A 24,926-nucleotide genomic window follows, 5' to 3' on the forward strand; every position below is an offset into this window, starting at 1 on the left:
TGTTAGGCAAATGTAAACAGCCTGCAGGCTAATCTATTGCAATACAAAATATAATATATAGCTGTGTATATAATATATAATATATTTTTTGACAGAAGAATAGAATTATTCTGATTATTATTTATAAAAATACTTTTTTTTTGTATTCAGTATAGAAGTCAACCACATTGCAGTAGCCAGTTTAATAAAACCTTGTGGATTACAGCGAATTCGGGTGTAAGAACATCCATTTTCTGTGATAAAAAATCACCCTAGCATATGTCCTTAAGTGGCTTGTTGTTTAACAGAAATCGTATGAGACACTCAAGTCTGAATACTATTTAAAGCACTGTACACTTTGACGCATCTTTATTACCTGACATCATTTCCGCCATGAGCAAAAGAGCCAAAGCAGGCAGTGAGAATTTGCAGGAACTGGAAAAGCATTGACACCTCAGGCCTGTCAGCATCAGATCGGTCTTCTTCTAAAGAACAATGGCCGCTCCTGGCATCATCATCTGTTATCTCCAAGGTGACCTCAGCCTCCCCAAGGCCCTCATCAGGTGTTACGTTCTCTGCCACTGCATTACAGTAACTTGTGTAGCTGTCCATGCGTATGCGTTTCCTCTCCTGGGTGCCGGCTTTGTCCTTGTCTCCATCTTCCGAAGCACGAAAGTCAGCTTCTTTGGGCTTGAAGTCTCCATGCATGCCGATGATGGCCATGGTGTAGGAGGTGTAGCTGTTGTTGCGGCGGATGGGCCGGTCGCCACCTTCCCCCATACAGTCTCCAACTTTGGCCAGGTGGAGTTTGTGCAGCAGGTCCTTGTAGAGGCCAGAGTCCTTGTGAACCGTGTGGTACTGAGTGTAACCATTGCTAGGAGTGTGAGCTGGGCCGTTGGTGAATTGAACATGGGCCATCTTAGGACCTGGTGAAGACAGAGTCAGGTTAAACCATGCATCTTTGATGAAAACATCTAGATTATGATATGACTGGCATGGAATGCACTCTGACCCCAGCTTAGCTGGGATATGTGAAAACTAATCAATTTCACTGTATATATGCAAAAAACTGTGTGTATAATGTGTGACCAAAATAAAGGATTCTATTCTATGTGAAGCATCACACCCTACATACTTACCATTAACGGTTTCTGATTCTTTGCAATCCTTCTGATCTGCGTCATCTGAATCTCCAATGTTAAAGGTGACCCGGCGCTCCTCTGAAGGAGGGGGTGGGGAGGTGGGGAGGGGAGCCAAAGACTCCTCAGGAACAGGTTTCAGGATGGGACTGTGAACTTCATTTAGTTCCCTCTTCTCCATCAGAGGACATTCAGAGGGGCTGGAAGACTTTAATTTACCTGTATATACAGCAAGAGACTCATCAGATGCTCAGGTCAAAGCGGAGAAGTACAAAACATGTTTGCAGACTATGTAGTCTGAAACAAATTCACAATAGAAATGTCCATAAGCCTGGAAATCACAATTTAAAAATTCTAAACTAGCCTATAAACTAGTACTATTCTATAAACTAGCTGGAAAATTTTTTAAATAAAAAAAAATCCCCTAATTTGAACATGGAGTAAGAGTGGATCCAATCCATTGATTGTGATAAATAGAATGGCTGGTAAGCACATTACATTACATCCAATTCTATCAAGTCTGAGAGGCAAACTGTTTGCTTAAATGGTCACTGCAAACAACATTTCAAGGTCGGTCTGACATAACTCGGTCCATTGTCCATTGATCTTGTCATAGCAGGCTGTCAAAGGACACATATTCTAATTAAACAAGTCATGTTGAACTGTAACTGAATTCCACAGTAGCCCTACGAATCTAATGCCGGGTGAACACTGTACAATTTTGGCCACGATACGGTTGATTAAGTGTCTGAAATTTAGTATTGTAGCCGTATAGCGTGACTGCTATTACGACGGCCAGATGATATATTTCGCTCCTCTCTCGCACCCTAATTCACTTGGAAAGAAACCTGCTCCATGTTTGCACAACCATAGCAACATTTGTGCCCAGTTATCACTCTACTCAAGCACTTTCAATGTTTTTTCTTCCTTTCAATTTATATAAAAAGTTTTAATAAATAAATAAGTAGAAAATACTTCGAGAAAGGTGCAAAAGTGAAAGCATTATTCTCTGAATTAAATAAATACAGAGCTTACAAAACTAAAATAAATTATTGCATTTTCAAAAAAAAAAAGATTTAGATTTATCATGCATTTTCTTTACAACACGCCTGTAAACTTCTTTAGTTAAGATTCATACCACTCCAATTTTTTTTATAAATAAATAAAATGATTGAAAAAGTTATACTGATAAGTATTTATGGGACGTTTTATCCAAATCAGCAAATACAGTTGGATACAATTACAGAAATCTATGGCATTTTTGTGCATCAGCCTTCATGAATTTTCTAAATTTTGCATGGCCTATAGGTTACTAATCTAAAAGAGGAGGAAGACGTACTATACCCCACCTTTTTTCTCCAATGTGAATGGAGAAGTTTGTAATATTCGTGCCATCAGTCTTTTTATTTCCACAATGAATATTTGCTTGTGTTAGCTCATTATTACTGTAGGCTGCCTCCTACACTCACGTTCATTCTCAACATCTGTAATTTTCTGCATTTGTGATCAAGCTGTCTTATTATAGGCCTATCTGACAAAATCCATCTTTCTTGTAAATGTTAGCCTATGCTCCTGATGGAGTGGTATTGGAGCAATTTAAATGCTGATGTCCTGACTTTCAGAGAGAAAAAATGCTCCTCCATGGCGGGAACATTTTGCCGTTTCGCTTCTATTCCGCAACAATCCCGTAACGTGAGTCACGTTCACTGATTGGGACAATTGGAACCACAGTCAGCTACAATGTATATTGTGCAGTCTGACATAATGTCGCACAGTGTGCCATGGCGATATAAATGCGTTCATATCGTACAGTCTGATAAGCAACAATCGTAAAGTACTATTATAAATCGTACAGTGTGAACCCGCCTTATGTTAACTTACTGTCAACACCCCAACTTGACTACAGGCTATTCTAGTACACCAGCCAAAGACCAATTAGTAGATATCTATGGCCCAGATAGGCTGTGTCAATACACAACCAGACTATACTACTATAAACAGACAATGCTACTTTGTTCTGTTTTTTTAAGAATCACAACAAACAGATATCTTAATCTAAAGTCTAAATTTCTTGAAGTGAAGTGGGTGTTATTGTTTTTGAGATTCTACTATTTTCAGAAGGAAATGAGAAGATGAACATCAGATGCTCAGGTCAAAGCGGAGAAGTACAAAACATGTTTGCAGACTATGTAGTTGTTTTTGATTACTGGATAAGGATAAAAAAAAAAAAAAGCATTAGAAACAAATTCACAATAGAAATGTCCATAAGCCTGGAAATCACAATTTAAAAATTCTAAACTAGCCTATAAACTAGTACTATTCTATAAACTAGCTGGAAAATTTTTTAAATAAAAAAAATCCCCTAATTTGAACATGGAGTAAGAGTGGATCCAATCCATTGATTGTGATAAATAGAATGGCTGGTAAGCACATTACATTACATCCAATTCTATCAACTCTGAGAGGCAAACTGTTTGCTTAAATGGTCACTGCAAACAACATTTCAAGGTCGGTCTGACATAACTCGGTCCATTGTCCATTGATCTTGTCATAGCAGGCTGTCAAAGGACACATATTCTAATTAAACAAGTCATGTTGAACTGTAACTGAATTCCACAGTAGCCCTACGAATCTAATGCCGGGTGAACACTGTACAATTTTGGCCACGATACGGTTGATTAAGTGTCTGAAATTTAGTATTGTAGCCGTATAGTGTGACTGCTATTACGACGGCCAGATGATATATTTCGCTCCTCTCTCGCACCCTAATTCACTTGGAAAGAAACCTGCTCCATGTTTGCACAACCATAGCAACATTTGTGCCCAGTTATCACTCTACTCAAGCACTTTCAATGTTTTTTCTTCCTTTCATTTTATATAAAAAGTTTTAATAAATAAATAAGTAGAAAATACTTCGAGAAAGGTGCAAAAGTGAAAGCATTATTCTCTGAATTAAATAAATACAGAGCTTACAAAACTAAAATAAATTATTGCATTTTCAAAAAAAAAAGATTTAGATTTATCATGCATTTTCTTTACAACACGCCTGAAAACTTCTTTAGTTAAGATTCACACCACTCCAATTTTTTTTATAAATAAATAAAATGATTGAAAAAGTTATACTGATAAGTATTTATGGGACGTTTTATCCAAATCAGCAAATACAGTTGGATACAATTACAGAAATCTATGGCATTTTTGTGCATCAGCCTTCATGAATTTTATACATTTTGCATGGCCTATAGCAGTGGTTCTCAACCTTTTTTGAACAAACGCCCCCCTGACCTCTTCATGATCCTCTTAACGCCCTCCCCCCCCCCAAAAAAAAACAAAAACACTTCAGAAATACTATTACAGCCAAACAATTGCAACACTGATACTTGAAGCCTGAGTTTTTGGTAAAAAAAAAAAAACTGAAACAGAAGTTTCTTATTGTATTTAAACTACATGTAAAAGCCTCAAGTTGAGTAATATTGTGTTTGGAAAAAAATGCAAAAACACATGGATTGTTTGAAAGGTATTGCAAATGTATTTAGAAATTCAAACAAATTCAGGCTCACACAAATTTTTTTTTAAGATGAACCAATCACGTGAACAATAACGTAACTAACCTAAATGGCCAATGAAAAAGCAGCGGTTGTTCGCGCACTCAATTAGGCAATATATACTAGGCTTCAAATTTGAATAGCCTACAAACGGTCATTTCTACCACTCTGACAGCTGCGGCATTTGTTTTTAGGCGTTGCTATGGAGATCATTTGCCGGTAACTAGGCGAGTGGGTTATTAGCAACATTTAAATATGAATTCATTAATTTGCACAGACATAATTTTATTTTACATTCAAATGAACATTGTATGAGTTGTCAGAGGCTTAAACGTTGTGATGAATAACAGTGAGTAACGTAGGGTGACCACCTGGCTAAGGCTCTGTTGCAGGTCAGCAGACCTGATTTTGCGGGACACGAGGGAGAGAACTTAAGTTAATATTAATATACTAGGTGAATAACTGCAAAAGACAAATAATATAAAATCAATATTTATATTATTATGACTTTATTATTCCCATCGGCCAATTACACATTGCAGAGTAGAGATGCGTGGATCAGCTCTAACGTCACCCGAATCAGCTGTTAAAAACAAACTCACCATCACCAATGATTTTCTCCGATTAGATATCCGCACCCGATCATCACATTATAATTAAAATTCTCAGGGCCAGATGTACTAACGCTTTTACGCCCACTTAAGGCGTATTTGTTTAGCAAAGTGCGCATAAAACCATGGCGAGGTATGTACTGAACGGGACGCACCGAGATGAAAGCGCAGATTGCCTGTCGCGTGTCATGCATATGCATTCATGGGATGGACAAGGGGAAAGTGGGAGTGTCACATAAATAGATGGGAGGGAAGCGTAAACTGCGCCTAATTATGTATTCGCGTTATGTACAGAAAAAGCCGGTGAAAGCGCCTCTATTTTGCGCTGAAAATTCTCCGCCTCTTAAAAGCATGTGTAACTTAGGAAGCGGCTCTCCTGGCATATCCTCCTGGTGAAGTGGCAGCAGTAATCCGAGCAAGACGAAGACATAGGCTAAGGAGAAGTGCTGAAAAGATTTTTGCGCAGGCCGCCTGTTGAGTACCTCTGAGTAACGCCCCCATTTGTGCCTGAGCGCCCCCCTCTTTGCTGCCTCGTTCACACCGCCCCCAACACTGTCCAAACGCCCCCTAGGGGGCGGTACCGCCCCCGTTGAGAAACGCTGGCCTATAGGTTACTAATCTAAAAGAGGAGGAAGACGTACTATACCCCACCTTTTTTCTCCAATGTGAATGGAGAAGTTTGTAATATTCGTGCCATCAGTCTTTTTATTTCCACAATGAATATTTGCTTGTGTTAGCTCATTATTACTGTAGGCTGCCTCCTACACTCACGTTCATTCTCAACAGCTGTAATTTTCTGCATTTGTGATCAAGCTGTCTTATTATAGGCCTATCTGACAAAATCCATCTTTCTTGTAAATGTTAGCCTATGCTCCTGATGGAGTGGTATTGGAGCAATTTAAATGCTGATGTCCTGACTTTCAGAGAGAAAAATGCTCCTCCATGGCGGGAACATTTTACCGTTTCGCTTCTATTCCGCAACAATCCCGTAACGTGAGTCACGTTCACTGATTGGGACAATTGGAACCACAGTCAGCTACAATGTATATTGTGCAGTCTGACATAATGTCGCACAGTGTGCCGTGGCGATATAAATGCGTTCATATCGTACAGTCTGATGTATCAACTTTAACAATCGTAAAGTACTATTATAAATCGTACAGTGTGAACCCGCCTTATGTTAACTTACTGTCAACACCCCAACTTGACTACAGGCTATTCTAGTACACCAGCCAAAGACCAATTAGTAGATATCTATGGCCCAGATAGGCTGTGTCAATACACAACCAGACTATACTACTATAAACAGACAATGCTACTTTGTTCTGTTTTTTTAAGAATCACAACAAACAGATATCTTAATCTAAAGTCTAAATTTCTTGAAGTGAAGTGGGTGTTTTTGTTTTTAAGATTCTACTATTTTCAGAAGGAAATGAGAAGATGAACAGTTTGAGGAGCTTTAGGGGAATGAACAAAAATGTCTTGCCATCAAATTACTGTTCACTTGACTTCCTATTAGGAACAATAGCTGTGACTTTACAATTTATGCTTATTACTATTATGCCATTTTTGCAGTGTTAAAGGTTACACCCAAAAATAATTATTCTATAGCCATAACACAAATTTTAATATGGCATATTATTTAATATTTCAAGTTAAATATTTTTAGATTCCTTTAAAAGGAAAAGGGTATTGAAAAGTGAATGATTAAAACTGCTGTCCACTGCCGGCATCTTTAATCTGAGGGGAATTATCCTCCAAGAAGACCTGCCGTGTGTGTGTGTGTATATATATATATATATATATATATATATATATATATATATATATATATGCCTAAATTAGACTTCAAAAATGTATGTTTTCAATCTTCAAGTGCAACGCAAGAAAACGTCTTTATCAGCACTGACATAAGGCTTTATGTAATCCCACCGATTTAACACATTTTTCGGAATGTATTTGGCACTGATTATTCCACAATATACAACCAAGTTGTGCTCTTGTGCTGATACTGGACAACTGTTGGATGTGACTCCACGTTTAACAGTGACAAAATTGAATTAATTTGGTTTACATGATAAAGTAAATAATTACAAGATTGAGACATTGATACTCACATTCGATCTTCTTCTTGAGCCGAGGGCAGACAGCAAACCAGATGATGAGGCCGACCAGAAGGGCAAAGCCGATTGAAATGAGCAGCACTCCCCACCATGGCAGCTTATCCAAGCCCAGCACTGCAGTACCATCATTCACAGGGGGAAAGGGACCAAGAGGGTAGTGGAGGGGAAGAAAGGAAAGGTGCTTTTGAGACAAAAGGCATGTGCTACAATTAACAAAATAAACATTAGGGAATGGACAGTGACATCATGGAGTCCTGGTTGTTAGTAACAGCATTGGAGTTGCATATTAATTAGGCACAAGAAGTGGATTCTGTCATACAGTACAAACAGATGTATAGCACTGCTTACACCCCTTCATTTTCAGTTAGAAGGCTATTGTGACGAGTGTTCCAAGAAAAATGCACTTGCATTACTTGTTTAAGTATCAGAGACATCAAGCCAAAACAACCACTGCAACAAGTGTCAAATAACCTGGTTGCATGTAAAATGCAAGCACAAGGCCAGCCCTCTTATGTAACGCCTAAGGCAAGATGTGAGTGTGAATGGAAGCAAAATGGAGTACTGACAAGGCAGCATGCAAAGCTACTATAGAATATGGTCAGCAAGTTTGGGTGCCTTAAAGAGGCCCTATTATGCTTTTTGGAATTTTACCTTTCCTTTAGTGTGTAATATAGCTGTTTGTGCATGTAAAAGGTCTGCAAAGTTACAAAGCACATAGTCCACGCCAAAGAGAGTTACTCTCATCCACAGAAAACACTGCTCCTGAACTGCTTAAAATGCCTGGTTTGCAGTCCAGCCATTACTTCCGTGACATAGCTACGTTACAGTGTAACACATCTGCATAATGCCCGACTAAGGAATGCACAGCTCAGGAAGCCTCGGGAGCTGTAACTCAATAATAGTAAGGGCCGTAACATTTCCGACACATGCTCTAAGTGGTTGACCAATCACAACAGACTGGGCCAGCTGAACAATCAGAGCAGACTACACTTTTCAGAAAGGGGGCTTTAAAGAGACAGGAGCTACTATACAGCGTTTCAGACAGAGGGTGAATAGAGGTGCTGCAGTAATGTAAGAAAATAATTTTTTGAACATTCTAGTACCTAGGGTTGTGCCAATGGACGATATCATCGTCCATCGTGATGGCTGACCAACATCACGATGTAGAGCCACCATCGTGATGCCACGCCCCCTTTTGCGAGTCTTGCTAGTGTGACTCACTAATCCTAGTCTCTTCTATAGTTAACCTAAAAACTTTGCAGGGATTGCTTTGTAAATTAAATTGAGAATATAACTAATGCATATATGCTATTTTAAATACTGTAGTATATGCCAGAGACGTGACGTGTTAGTCTATGAAAATACCGTGTCAGGCAGGCTACACAAATATTGATCTTGACATTGTTAGCTTCTTGTCTTTTTTTACATGTCTTACACTGTACATTTAGATTAAAATATTTTATGTTGTAGGCTACAAGAAAATAGCCTTTATTAATTAATTATTAGTAGTTGTAGTGTCTCAGAAAATCTTGCTCATTGTCACATAGCTCTTGTATACACTGAAGCGGCAGTTTAAGATAAACCCAGACCAGCGAACGTCAAATAACTTTTGTCTGGTTAATACTTTTAAAGAAAAATTTCCTTGGCCATAAATCCATAATGTCAAATCAAATGAAAGAAACAAGGTGAATATGAATAACACCCATTTATTAAAACATAGAAGAACAACAAATAAAACAAGAAAACGGGAACAACACTCAGACCGAAACTCGCCATTAACATTTCACTTATAATTAGCAGCACAATTAACTTCAGCACAGGCTACAAAATAAATTACGTTATTGAAATATTGTAAAGTGGTCATATGAACTACACAAATGAACGTTTAAAAAATAATATGCAAAATCGAATAGCTCCGCAACGGATGGCGAAAAATGCGTAAAGAATACTAATATCTTTCACCATAGACCATGTTTAAATTTCTGGCCAGAAATACCAACATATTCACTTTATCTGGTTTTAATAAGCTGTGGATTGGAGTAACTACACTACCCGCTGTGCTGAAGACCCGCTCTGATGGAGTACTGGTAGCACATATGCACAGATATTTCCGTGCTAATCTTGCCATGAACGGAAACCTTTTGTCGTTCGTTTTCCACCAAGTCAGCGGGTCCTCTTCCCCATCAATGGCCATTTCCTGCAGGTACATGGTCATTTCTGCCTCGACCTTTTGCTCATCAGTGAGTAAAATAACGAAATTATAGTTTTTAAGTGGAAAATAGTATTTATGTAAAGAGATATATTAAAATAAAAAGTGCACAACTCTTCTTAAGTGAAAGCTAAAAACAAAAAATGCTTCACTTGTCGTGCAACCTACTGATAAAGCGCCGACGAGTCATTTAGTTGGGTTAGTAAAATAACGAAATTATAATTTTTCATATAATTTTTGAAAATTATATGAAATTATATAATCCCCCCCCCGACGATATCATCGTCCATCGCGATGTTTTACTGTCAACATCGTCAACTGCCAATTTAGGGGACATCGCCCAACCCTACTAGTACTTATTCTATTCTAATTCTATTCTATAAAATGATGAACCTGTAAATTAGCATAACATGGCCTCTTTAAAAGGCTATTGCATCAAGATATCACCCCCACCTCACAGGGAGGACAGGGAGAAAAAAATGTGACCACTCCTGCAGAAAGGTAACATCTGAGCCAAGACTGCGGTGGTAGCTGTGGTGCTGGAGAACGCAAGCTGTCTACTCAGTGAAAAGTGCTGGCAGAGCAATCAGCAATTTACAAATTCCCCATGGGGGCCAAAACCACAAACAATGAAACGTGTTGACATAAAAGTTCTAGGAAACAAAGTGGGGAAAACTTTGGCCAAATAAAATGTGGAGAAAAAAGAAAAAGGCATTGGTGGAGCTGGGATGTGAAAAACAAACAAAGGAAGAGGTTTTGAAATAAGAGGACATGAAGCAGTGGGGCACAAACTCCCCTGCAAACACACACGCTCCTGCAGGACACCGCAGGGTATGTCATGCCTCATGTGCATTGGTTATGCAACCCCAGTTCAACCTCCCCAGGAGACAAGAAACAAGGAGTGTGACATTCTTTGAATAGAACGCTCATGCATGTGGGAAGAACAGATGAACCTGCCAATACTGGAATGATCTGGCAACATCTACAGGGTGATGAACAGGTGTGGGGCAGAGTCCAAAAGTAACACCCGGAAAGCACCAAATAAGACTAAGAATTGGCTTTGTTGATTAGCTTGCCGGTTTGCAGATAATATTCAGAACGGCAACTTAATGTTAAATTAAGGCTGTCCATTTAACACAGTCAATGCAATTATATATATATATACATACAGTGAGGAAAATAAGTATTTGAACACCCTGCTATTTTGCAAGTTCTCCCACTTAGAAATCATGGAGGGGTCTGAAATTGTCATCGTAGGTGCATGTCCACTGTGAGAGACATAATCTAAAAAAAAAAAATCCAGAAATCACAATGTATGATTTTTTAACTATTTATTTGTATGATACAGCTGCAAATAAGTATTTGAACACCTGAGAAGATCAATGTTAATATTTGGTACAGTAGCCTTTGTTTGCAATTACAGAGGTCAAACGCTTCCTGTAGTTTTTCACCAGGTTTGCACACACTGCAGGAGGGATTTTGGCCCATTCCTCCACACAGATCTTCTCTAGATCAGTCAGGTTTCTGGGCTGTTGCTGAGAAACACGGAGTTTGAGCTCCCTCCAAAGATTCTCTATTGGGTTTAGGTCTGGAGACTGGCTAGGCCATGCCAGAACCTTGATATGCTTCTTACAGAGCCACTCCTTGGTTATCCTGGCTGTGTGCTTCGGGTCATTGTCATGTTGGAAGACCCAGCCTCGACCCATCTTCAATGCTCTAACTGAGGGAAGGAGGTTGTTCCCCAAAATCTCGCAATACATGGCCCCGGTCATCCTCTCCTTAATACAGTGCAGTCAGCCCTGTCCCATGTGCAGAAAAACACCCCCAAAGCATGATGCTACCACCCCCATGCTTCACAGTAGGGATGGTGTTCTTGGGATGGTACTCATCATTCTTCTTCCTCCAAACACGGTTAGTGGAATTATGACCAAAAAGTTCTATTTTGGTCTCATCTGACTACATGACTTTCTCCCATGACTCCTCTGGATCATCCAAATGGTCATTGGCAAACTTAAGACGGGCCTTGACATGTGCTGGTTTAAGCAGGGGTACCTTCCGTGCCATGCATGATTTCAAACCATGACGTCTTAGTGTATTACCAACAGTAACCTTGGAAACGGTGGTCCCAGCTCTTTTCAGGTCATTGACCAGCTCCTCCCGTGTAGTTCTGGGCTGATTTCTCACCTTTCTTAGGATCATTGAGACCCCACGAGGTGAGATCTTGCATGGAGCCCCAGTCCGATGGAGATTGACAGTCATGTTTAGCTTCTTCCATTTTCTAATGATTGCTCCAACAGTGGACCTTTTTTCACCAAGCTGCTTGGCAATTTCCCCGTAGCCCTTTCCAGCCTTCTGGAGGTGTACAATTTTGTCTCTAGTGTCTTTGGACAGCTCTTTGGTTTTGGCCATGTTAGTAGTTGGATTCTTACTGATTGTATGGGGTGGACAGGAGTCTTTATGCAGCTAACTGACCTCAAACAGGTGCATCTAATTTAGGATAATAAATGGAGTGGAGGTGGACATTTTAAAGGCAGACTAACAGGTCTTTGAGGGTCAGAATTCTAACTGATAGACAGGTGTTCAAATACTTATTTGCAGCTGTATCATACAAATAAATAGTTAAAAAATCCTATATTGTGATTTCTGGATTTTTTTTTTTAGATTATGTCTCTCACAGTGGACATGCACCTACGATGACAATTTCAGACCCCTCCATGATTTCCAAGTGGGAGAACTTGCAAAATAGCAGGGTGTTCAAATACTTATTTTCCTCACTGTATATAAAAGGTCAAAAAGTTAACAAAATTAATCACGCTCCCTGAGCGTTTGCAAATTCAGTAATATGCAATTTTTCTAATAGTGCAATTCAAGGTTGAAATACCATTTTTTTTTTTTTGTCTCAGTCAGCAAGCTCAACTCCAGCTGTACAGGCTGAAAATAACAAACAAATAAAAAACAACAACTGTTGGACGGAGCAGAATGCCGGGTTCTTGAGCGTTTTTCAACATTTCAAACTGCATTTAATGTCACAGTCCTAAAAGTGTGGTTTTCATGGCTAGCAACATGAAAACCAGTAAAATGCAACAACCACAGTGAGATGATCCAAAAGCATTCATCTGATGCATGTGGACAGACAAAACCCAACATAATTAAAGCATGTCTCATGAGAACAGCTTTCGGAGCTTCCTCAGACAGAGTGACAAACTTAATAAAAAAATGGACTGATGTGGCTTTAAGGCCAGTTCAATAATATGGAAATACATTTAACAATATACTGACTGCTAAAGCCACTTTTTGTAGTGTCTAATAACTAGTCTGCCACAATAATGCAACATCTCTGAATTATTTGTGTAGCCTATATTATATATATATATATATATATATATATATATATATATATATATATATATATATATATATATATATATATATATATATATATATAGCATGTATAGTTATTTTTTAATCAATTGAACTGAGGCCTTTCTCTGCTTATTTTTATATATGCCAATTAATTAATCAGCATATTATACAATTAATCGATTGACAGCCCCCAACTAAAAATAATGCAAAATAGTTTAATGGCCGGTAGTTAATACTTATAACTTAAAATTCTCTGTTCCCCTGCCTTTGCTAGGTTGTCAGTAATTTTGGACCCTGTGGGGGGGTGAGCAACAGAAATAAGATAAAGGCCAATAGAGGATATTCTAAAACGAAAGGAAAAAAAATCCTGAATGTGGCCCATTTATATAAGTATCTCCATCTGGCACCATTCCAGCTCACAAATACAGTATGTGAGAAATTCTGTTATATATCCTATTTTTTGTATGTCTATTTATACTCTTTCCTTGTTTTATATTCTGTGTCTCACTGTAATGTCCTGTTTCGCCTATCACCAATAAAAAAAAAATTGTTTTTAAATCCTTGCAATGGAGCTCATTCTGTTTCTGAAATGCAGCCTTGTACAGTTAAGCTGGGAATGCATTCGTGGTTGCATCTATGTAGCTTGCCTGAAAAACACTCCCCCACAAAAGGGGGACAGCCAGACCACAACCATGTAGTGGGATGAATGAATGGAAGTGGATTCATTTCCTGCTTCACCTAACAATAAATCCTGCTATCCATGGCCTTTATTACACAATAACACAGGCTGTTTTTCCAGACAGAGTAATGCTCCATCCCTCATCGTGGTGGTGCATGAGTCAGTGTGGGCTGGACACTGTTGTTTATGCTAATTATGCTCTTTGACTGATGCTGGTCTCTGAAAACAATATCAGCTTTAAAAGTTCCAAGTATTTTAGATTATCAACTTGACATCATGAAATTGAACTTTCATGCTGTCTGAAGCACTCTTAACATTATTCCACCTTTATAGCACAATTTAATACTGCCAGAAAGGTGTTTATTGTCTGCGGTGACACACCCAGTATTTTAGCTCTTGCCAAGCACCAAACCTTAATCCGCAGCTTCAAACAAAAGATTCATTTTGTCACTGTTGAGCAATGATGAATAAGTCTGGCCAAATATAAAAACTTTCCATTTTAAATCCATGAGGCCTGTGACCGCGCGAGCTGTCTTGTTTGCTTTACATCCCCAGGGCAACCGAAACAACCCACTGTCTGTTTTCCAAACGAGAAATAGACCAGAAAATAAGCATTGAAGTACTGGGGGTGGGAGGGTGTAGCCAATTTTTTTGACCCTTAATCTAAGAATATGAATACAATTTAGAATGAAATCAGTCTGAAAAGAGGTTGACGGGGACATTTTTGTCCTTAAGGTCCTGAGTGTAACTATTTTGTGTACACCATCTATTATAGGAACTGAGATTGAAATATCAAAATTCCCCAAAAGATAAAAAATTTGGCAAAATTATTAACACAGCCAAAATGATTAAAAAAAAAAATGTCCCAAAGGTGGCACAAGGGTTAAAAAAATAAAAGTGGGCAATAAAGGGTAGAGATTAACAAAACAAATGCTTGTTCTTAGCCAGGATTTAAATGCTGCCACAGGCATACAAAATAAAAAGAGAGAAACAGAGCTTATGTGTCATCTGTGCTTTGCATGGTGAGAAGTTTCCAGGCATTGCGGTTGTTGAATGACTATAAGGCCCATGTGATGAATTTGAGGGTGGGTTTGTTATGGCAGAGGTCACATGATTAACAGAGTGAAGAGAGGAACCGTGTTTGGGGAGGAGTTTGTAAATAATTAGATAGAAACAGATCCCTTACTTTGGCTTGCATAACCTACATGTCACACGCCAAACTAGCTTTAACCTGTTGTACATTCACACTTCTGGAAGTTAGAATGTGTTATATCACACAGCCCTCAATTCACACAAACGGTTAAAATAAAACCAGAAGAACAAGGACTTCTAAGTACGAGTACAAACACACTGCTTCAAGGAAACTCCACCTAGTCATATATAGACTGAATTTTTATGAGGCATGTGTGCTGTTTGACTCCCTTTAGAACACAAAGGAGGTGGATCAACAATTAATGACATGCCACATGCCTCTCCACCCACCCCCAACCAGCGGCTGCTGGTATTGTCCTGTCCTGTCTAGGGATAGAAGAGGCTCTGGATTAACTTAACCTGAGTGAACTGCCTCAAACAGGAATGGGAGGGGGGTCTGGGAATGAAGGGCCTGTGTCTGGTGTTCTACTGCCTTTAAAGCTAATCTAACATCCGATGACATGACGATGTCTCTAAATGTGGCCAAAGATCGGGATAATCCTGTGTTAAGATGGCACTGTTATGGCCAATTATGTTGACCTAAATTGGTAAGTGAGATTCTGAGGAGATACATGTCCTCATCCAGGTGTGATGTTTGAGCATGACTCACACGATGTCCTGGGTGTCAGCTGATGAATTTGGCTGAAACATTTATTGATTCAGTCCTGAAGTAGCACACTAGAATGATTAATTGGACTCTTGAGGACAGTCTTTAATTTTGAGACTATAAATCTTTATTAAGTCATTAGACACTGCACTCAAACGGTGTCAGATAAAAACCAATATGCATTAATAAGGATAATCTTATCCTTATCGACTTATTTTCAACTTAAGATACATTTCTTTTGAATTTATTAAATTATTTTTTGAGCTAATAACGCAGATGGCTATACTTTCTGAAAAAGGTGCTCCATTTTGCCCACAACTAACTTAGAAATACACTCACCTAAAGGATTATTAGGAACACCATACTAATACTGTGTTTGACCCCCTTTCGCCTTCAGAACTGCCTTAATTCTACGTGGCATTGATTCAACAAGGTGCTGAAAGCATTCTTTAGAAATGTTGGCCCATATTGATAGGATAGCATCTTGCAGTTGATGGAGATTTGTGGGATGCACATCCAGGGCACGAAGCTCCCGTTCCACCACATCCCAAAGATGCTCTATTGGGTTGAGATCTGGTGACTGTGGGGGCCATTTTAGTACAGTGAACTCACTGTCATGTTCAAGAAACCAATTTGAAATGATTCAAGCTTTGTGACATGGTGCATTATCCTGCTGGAAGTAGCCATCAGAGAATGGGTACATGGTGGCCATAAAGGGATGGATATGGTCAGAAACAATGCTCAGGTAGGCAGTGGCATTTAAACGATGCCCAATTGGCACTAAGGGGCCTAAAGTGTGGCAAGAAAACATCCCCCACACCATTACACCACCACCACCAGCCTGCACAGTGGTAACAAGGCATGATGGATCCATGTTCTCATTCTGTTTACACCAAATTCTGACTCTACCATCTGAATGTCTCAACAGAAATCGAGACTCATCAGACCAGGCAACATTTTTCCAGTCTTCAACTGTCCAATTTTGGTGAGCTCTTGCAAATTGTAGCCTCTTTTTCCTATTTGTAGTGGAGATGAGCGGTACCCGGTGGGGTCTTCTGCTGTTGTAGCCCATCCGACTCAAGGTTGTGCGTGTTGTGGCTTCACAAATGCTTTGCTGCATACCTCGGTTGTAACGAGTGGTTATTTCAGGCAAAGTTGCTCTTCTATCAGCTTGAATCAGTCGGCCCATTCTCCTCTGACCTCTAGCATCAACAAGGCATTTTCAGCCCACAGGACTGCCGCATACTGGATGTTTTTCCTTTTCACACCATTCTTTGTAAACCCTAGAAATGGTTGTGCGTGAAAATCCCAGTAACTGAGCAGATTGTGAAATACTCAGACCGGCCCGTCTGGCACCAACAACCATGCCACGCTCAAAATTGCTTAAATCACCTTTCTTTCCCATTAAGACATTCAGTTTGGAGTTCAGGAGATTGTCTTGACCAGGACCACACCCCTAAATGCATTGAAGCAACTGCCATGTGATTGGTTGATTAGATAATTGCATTAATGAGAAATTGAACAGGTGTTCCTAATAATCCTTTAGGTGAGTGTAGACTGGGTGTATTAACACAATAAACTGTGTTCATAAAACTCTATCTGAAGCCCTGCTTGATCTACAAATGTATCCATTCTGGTGCAGAATGTGTGTGCAACGTAGGAACTATGTGTCCTGCTATGTGCATGTTGTGTATAATGCACCTTGCTGTGACTATGTAAAGAGCACATGCCCGGGAGTGCACACATGTTCACACTCTGAGGTGCATATCATGTCATATGCTGGCCTGTAGCCTTCATTTAATGACCCAGGCCAGTTGACTTCTTGAATTGATGAGCCCTGTAGATAAAAGAAAACAAAAAGGAGCAGATGTCGCTCATTTAATAAAGTTTCAGACTTCGAATGCACTCAAATATGTGGTGCTTTCTCAACATTTGCTGAGTATAAGGAGTCTTTTTGATGGGCGAGAACTCTTTACTCTACTTTTTTTTTCTTTCTCCCATGATGGAGAAGGAATAAACACTGACTGAGGTCATGAATACGGGCACCACATGTCCATGTTATGAGTGGTTCACTGCCAACTTGGTTAAACATGGCTTTGCCTTAAGCACTGTGAAGAGTCTGGCAGTTCAGTCTTGGGCATCAGGGCTTCAGTTTGGGCATCTGGTTAGGAGCATGTTACTTGTGTTACACGCATGCAAACTAAGGGTAGAAATACAGCAATACTCACTCGGTGCTCCTGTAAACATGATGGAGAACAGGTTGATTCCCATTGTAACAGCATAAAAGAAAGGAAGTGCCCTCAGACCATTGGGCACTGGATCCTTCTGCAAAGGGACAAAATACAGACTTGGTCAAAATTAGGGCTGCACGATTTGGGGAAAATGTCACATTGCGATTATTGAGGTTAATATTGCTACAGCGATATAATAAACAAATGGTATCATGAGTCAACTTGCTTGGTTATCAAGGAAAATGCACAAATAGATTACTGAGAATGCTGAAATTTGTATTTTTCAACTAAAACATACAAACTAGCAACAACAACAACTATAAATGCACAGTTTCAAATTAAAATATTTTTACAAAATTAAATAATATCTTTGCATTACTGCAAACTTGTTATTTTCTCAATATTGCACCTAAAAAAATGGAACAATAAATAAGAACATACACATTTTTACGAAAATAAGATTGTACAAACAAACAGGGACATTTAAGCAGGATGTAACGTACTTTCTATAAACTCTTTTGAAAAGGAAATTGGATATAAATGTGTGGTTCACTCAATCACTAAAACTTTTTTGTTGTTGTGTATATATATATATATATATATATACACACACATACACATTTTATTGTTGTTGTAATTTTAATGTTATTTTTCACATAAGATTGATCTTATGATGATCTCATCAATTATGCAACACGTTGCAAGCTGCAGACAGCGGGGTGAGAGATGAGCGTCTCCGTGTTAGAGTGAACATCAGCCGGTAGAATTTTAAATCTCTCCTGGTCTCGACTCCCGCTCAGATTGGGTCTCTTCCGCGACTGGTTGAAGCGGCTCTGACCCCAAAGAGAATGACAGTTTTGGAGTTTGTGTTTATTTACATGGCACGCTCCCGTATTATATGAACTATAATTAAGGATAAAATAAAGATATATCACAAAGCTGTGATCTGTGTTTCTATCAGACATTAGAGCTGCAGACAGCGGGGGTGAGAGACGAGCGTGTTAAGAGTGCGCATCAGCCAGTAGAACTTTAAATCTCTCCCGGTCTCGACTCCCGCTCAGATTGGGTCTCCCGTATTATATGAACTTTAATTATTGATGAAATGAAGATATATCGCCAAGCTGTGATCAGTGTTTGTGTTATTTTTTCTAAACACCAGTTCAGTGTTGGTCTGCTCGGCATCCATCTTCACCTGATTTCCACGCTGAACACCGGAAACGGACACAACCACACATGCCACTCCGTAAACTGAGACTGACTGGTTATCTTTTTATTAGCGGTGTAGAAAATGGGCAAACAGCTCTCAGAGAGAATGGGCTGTCACGTCCACTTATTTATTTTATAAAATCGCAGCATTTGCCGTCATATAATCACACAGGCTGACATCGCGATTGCGATATGATTAATCGTGCAGCACTAGTCATCATTCAATCAGGACATTATATTTGGGTACATATAGTCGCTGAAGATAGTGATTTGACCTGACCCTAACATAATGATCACGATTGCAAAAAAGGAAATTTGGCTGAACTATAAACATAATAAAATAAATAAATGTATCAATTGTCACACATTATACATACATTTCTGCATATACATGGTGAAATTATTTATTTTTCACATATCCCAGCTAAGCTGGGGTCAGAGTGCAGGCTCAGCCATGATACGGCGCCCGTGGAGCAGATAGGTTCAAGGGCCCAACAGGGGTGTCTTGGTGGTGTTGGGGCTCGAACCCCTGACCTTCTGGTCAGTAACCCAGAGCCTTAACCGCTGAGCCACCACTGGTGGATATCTATTTAGATATCTCCATATTACCACAGATATCCACCATTATTCTAATTATTCTAATTCGAACTGTATCTGTATGTAATTTACTAAGATGAAGTTGGAAATGATGGTTATTATTTACCTTTTGCAAGATGAACATACGAACAAAGTAGAAAAGAACAGCAGACATGATGCCAGAAAGGAGAGGAGAGAGGAACCATGATGCAACTATAAGGGATCAAAGAAAAAAATATATATAAATGTAACTAACCAAACAATTGACCATATCTTGACAACAGCATTAAACATAACAAGTCAAAGACAAATGGATTCTCCTTGAGAAAGTAGCCAACTTACCAATTCTGAGAAGCTCGAACCATTTGACTCCCTGCTGACCTTTGGCAACCAGTGAATATCCAATAGTAGCTCCCACGATGCAATGGGTCCCAGAAATAGGAAGCTTCAGAAAAGAGGCCATCAACTGCCATGCAGCGGAACCTGTTGGGCAATGAATTAAAAAATTAATAAATGATATATATATACACATACATACATATGAACCAATGATTGTAGACTAAATAAAAATCATATATGGATGATTCTTCAACTTCTGGAACTGTTAGCACTATTAACTTTTAGAAAATATAGTTGAATCCTTTTTACACCCTCACCATATTTTCATCTCAAATTTGATATTGTGGAAACGACAGTGACGGAAATTTATAGATTTTTTTTAAATCAATACTTCAGTTAAAGTATTGATTTCCGGTGCATTGGGATCGTCAATTGAACGATATTGATATAAATTCTTAAATCCCAAGATCGATCTTTTACTCTATGCACAAACCTATACACTGAGAGGAAACCGTTCGCATATGCAACCACATTTCGTGCTATGCAACTAAAATGTACATTGGCAACTGGCTAGTAAATGTTTAGATTTCATTCAGCAGTGATTATGTAGTATAGCAGTGAAATATTTAGCAGCAAGATCCTTTCACTGAGTGTAAAATTGTTCCATGTATGTGTCCAAAGATGAGATCTACACGACCCATTTGTCATTGAATAATGTCTCTTTGAATACCCTTTCTGTTATTTACAGTTAGTTGTTTTTCAAAACATTTAGCTGTTCTCTACTAATTACTTTAACTCTATTATAGGCTATATCTAGGGTCTTGTGTTTATAACCTCTTTTCTTAAACCTTTGAACCATGTCTTGAGCATTTTTATCAAACACGTCTTCAGAATCACATATGCGTTTAATCCTTTGAAATTGGCCAAAAGGGATATTCTCTATTAACCAAGGTGGATGGTAGCTTTCTGCCCTCAGTATGGTATTCCGATCAGTGGGTTTTCTAAACACGGACGTATGCAATTCACCTTTGTCATCTTTTGATATCTCCAGATCTAGGAAATGGATATTTGTTAATGAGAACTCAGCTTCAAATTGGGATTAGTGTTATTAAGATATGTATGAAACTGTAGCAGCTCTTGCTGTGACCCAGACCATATAAGAAGAACGTCGTCAATATACCTACCCCACCATACAATCTTATTAACATATACATTCAAACTCGAATAGACAAATGTTTCTTCCCAGAGACCCATAAACAAATTAAAATAATTTGGTGCAAAGCAAGCTCCCATTGCTGTACCTTTTATCTGCTTAAAGAATTTGTTTTGGAATAAGAAAACATTGTTAGTTAGTGTCCATTCTGTTAGTTTCAAGATAAACTCTGCTGGGGGCATCTGTTCTGGTGGTCTCTACTCCAAATAATGTGTCAATGCCTTTAAACCTTCTTTGTGATCAATGTTTGTATATAATGACTACACGTCCATCGTCACTAGAAAAGCAGTACCAATATAATAAAAAGTGATACCGTTTTGAGAGATGTACTGCCGGAGGTACCTACTATTACCTTTAAACGAGCCCCTACTCTAAAAGATAGTCTTGTGAAAAGCTATATGCCTCCTGTACAGACTAAAACCTGGCTAGGCACAAAAAGAGGTAACTATAAGTGTGGAAACTGTAATCACTGTAGCAATATGGTCAAGACCAATATTTTTATAGATGTGACATCAAATCGTGAATACAGTATACACTCATTTATTAATTGTAATACCTCATTCGTTGTCTATAGACTTGAATGTCCTTGTGGTTGTTTTTATATTGGAAGAACTAAGCGTAAACTTAAAGAAAGATTAGCAGAGCATAAATATGCGATAAGAACAAGCAACCACCAGTATCCTATGGCTCTACATTATAAAGAGGCGAACCACGGAAATAGCGAGACTCTAAAAATCTTTGGGATAGAACATGATAAAATATCACCAAGAGGGGGAGATAGACTCAAAAAACTTTTACAAAGAGAATCCTTTTGGATTTATACTTTAAAAGCTAATCAATACACTGGTCTAAACTTAGAATTTGATTTTTCTCCTTTCTTGTAACTGACTATATGCACATGTTAATGCTTTGCTATATGTATCTATCTATATTGATATTTCAAATTGTATCTTGATGTGGAAAGTGGTAAAATATAGAAAGTGTGAAATTATTCATCATCTGAGACTGCACATATTTTAGAGCATGAAATGAAATATAATATGTTTTACAATGTAATCTTTTTTGTAACTTGTCTTATATAAAGTAACCTCTTGCTATATGTATCTATTTATATTGATATTTTAAACTATCCTGATGCGAAAATGTGACTTGTCTTATCTAAAGTAACTTGTTGTAATTGCTCTCTATCAGGTGATATGTGCAGATGAGCACCTGTGCTTCTAGGTCATGTGACCAGCATGCAGTCTACGGACTGCCATTTTGAATTTGCCCTGAGGAAGGCCAAAGAGGCCGAAACATGTTGGCATGTGCTTTTTAATGGATAGCCAAGTTTAAATAAAGGCTTTTTAAACTTATATTCCTTTTGAGTGCCTCAGACTTTCTGTTTATTTGGGAAACATTTTGGATCTCCAAACTGAAGAGCATCAAAGGAACACATCTCTCAACACCCAAGTAGCACTCCTAGTAACTCATTTGTCTACTGCAAATATATTCAAAATTTTTGTAAGTTGTACATCGATATAGAAGGAAATTTGCTATTAAAATGGATATGAGGGATGTTGTGATACGGCTAGTGTTTTAATCATACCCTAAAACCACACATCTATGTCAATGGAGTAGGGAAACTTATCACTGGCAATGAACACCCCAATCACTAGTTATTGTCTGAATTAGCACTGAGTGCCTGCCGAAAAACGAAAGGGAATGTGTGCAGTTTCGGCTCATCTGCAGCTCTGTGTGTGCCATACGCTATCTTTCCCCGGTTATTTCGGCGTAATTACCAGTGTACAGCACTTGCGTCGAGTGATGTCTGCTAACAGTGCCTGTTTTATAAACATTTTCTGAACATCGCTGTTGTAATTGACTGCAAAAATATGTTTTCAGACAGGAGACCTGAATAACCCAGGGGGCTTCTTGATCAGCGGCTCGTTTTCTCCACTTGCCATTTTCAACTACAAACAACCCTTGCAGAACAGTGATGTCATCATGCTGACCCATGTGAAACACAGGCTGAGCTTTTCCATCTACAGATCCATTCAGGGGTATCAGCAGCGGTGGTAACTGTGTGTGTCTATTTGATGCTTTATTTTCTTCACAAAACCTTGTGCTCCAGATGCATCAATAAACTTAAGGTGAACCACGGTGCCAATACTTACCGAACCGTGGGTGGCAAACCACACTGTTCATTGTTTTGACCAAGAGTCGTTACACCCATAATATTTACCATGATTTTTCTTTTCTCATATTTCATCTCAAGCATGGTCTTTACTAACACTTTTGTTGAATTGGTTAACAAATACACTTACTTTTGAAAAAACTTGTGACAAAAATATTGTCAAAATTGTTTGGTGTGGTTGAAATGACGCCACAACTCTGGGACAATTGTCATTTATGTAAAATCGATATAAATAATTTTGACAATAAATATTGAGATGGTTTACGTTTGTTTCACTATTTGTTAAGATTATACTAGATTATACATGGAATTATTTGTATTTTAATAATGGATTTTCATAGTTTAATTTTGAAAGTCTGGGACAAGGATAAAACTGTTAAATATATACAAAAATACTAAAAAACAAAATATATGATGATAGCTTAGTAAATAGTTTTTTTTTTTTTTCAGTTTTAATAAGATCTTCATATAATAGAAAGAAAAAAAGATTAAATCTGTTGGTTTTAATAAAAATCAACCCTGGGATATGAAATTGCCCAAAGTTGAAGAAACACCCAAGCATATCAGAACTAAAAATAGATACTCACCAAACATAGCACTGACTGAGCCAGCCATATAGAGATGCTCCGAGTTGTTGTACATGGTCACGTCAATAATGCCTTTGCGGATTGTCTCGCTGACCTTGGCTCCAAGCAGCACAGAGCCCAGAGTCTCAAAGATTGTAGCAAGGATACAGGCCTGTTTAAGGGTAACCACACCTGATCCCACTGCCGTACCAAACGAGTTAGCAACATCATTAGCACCCACCGAAAATGCCAGGATAAAAGCTATGAGAAAGCCTACCACTAAGAGCCATAGATAATCTGAGAGATTTATCTGAGTGACGAACCCAAGCGTGCTCATGACCGTTATTGTGGCCAGAGTTGTCGACACCATTGTGAGTAGATGGTTTTTTAAGTTATGGACAACAAATTAACAATCTTACAGAGAGGATTACCAATTTTAATATAAATAAATAAAGCAGCACACTGGATGATTTTTTTCTATTTAACCCCCAGATAATTGAGGTACTAGTGTTTCTAGAACTGTTTTCTGCCTCAGACCGACCTTCACCCTTCGCTAAACCAGCAAATCAAAGCAATTCAGACACCAGAGTGAATCTGCACTGCTCTGCTCTAAACTGATGTGTAACGTTGAGGGAGAGGGTGGAGTGAGGGCCTATTGCTATCCTCTGAATAGACTAGATCTGTTACGGTTTGTTGTGGCCTGGGCAATTAGGCAGACAGAGCGGACATCCATTGTGCAACAGACAGGGTGGGTGAACAGCAGCTCATTCCTGGGGGGGGGGGAGAAAAAAGAGGAGAAAGTTGGCAGGTTCCTGTGTTATGCAACAAATTTCACTGCAAAGAACTGAAGCCTGAACTTGGACAAAAGTCCACTCTTAAACACTGTATAGCAATACTTTATTTGCAAGAGAGAGGTGCTGACAGTCTCTCGAAAACACTTTCACTATACAAAAAAGGGGGCATACACCAAGACTCATCTAGAACATAAGGCAGGTATCTGAATGCACGTGAGATCCTACAAACTCTTAGAAATGCATCCATCCCCCTTATGGCAAATTAATATGCACAAATAAAATCGATGTTTCGATCTCCATACGACATGCTGCGATCGTCGTGAATAAAGCATATTCAAAGTAACATTTTGAAAGCAATAAAATATAACAATAAAAAGGA

The 24,926-nt window shown here is 38.6% G+C and overlaps 1 protein-coding gene across 1 annotated transcript in view; it reads right to left on the minus strand.

Moving 5' to 3' along the window:
* Nucleotides 1–24,926, minus strand: part of slc20a1b (solute carrier family 20 member 1b) — a 33,143-nt gene that overhangs the window by 7,161 nt on the left and 1,056 nt on the right. Inside the window, exons 2-8 of the mRNA XM_052117348.1 lie at nt 23,775–24,523; nt 19,802–19,942; nt 19,587–19,672; nt 17,675–17,771; nt 7,392–7,511; nt 1,119–1,337; nt 356–905 (exon numbers count right to left, since the gene is read on the minus strand). Of these exons, the coding sequence (XP_051973308.1) occupies nt 356–905; nt 1,119–1,337; nt 7,392–7,511; nt 17,675–17,771; nt 19,587–19,672; nt 19,802–19,942; nt 23,775–24,123 (1,562 nt within the window). The 5' untranslated portion in view covers nt 24,124–24,523. The remainder of the gene's footprint in view (nt 1–355; nt 906–1,118; nt 1,338–7,391; nt 7,512–17,674; nt 17,772–19,586; nt 19,673–19,801; nt 19,943–23,774; nt 24,524–24,926) is intronic.

Source organism: Xyrauchen texanus, chromosome 44 (genome assembly GCF_025860055.1).
Source record: "Xyrauchen texanus isolate HMW12.3.18 chromosome 44, RBS_HiC_50CHRs, whole genome shotgun sequence".
In the NCBI taxonomy this organism is placed as follows: Eukaryota; Metazoa; Chordata; class Actinopteri; order Cypriniformes; family Catostomidae; genus Xyrauchen; species Xyrauchen texanus.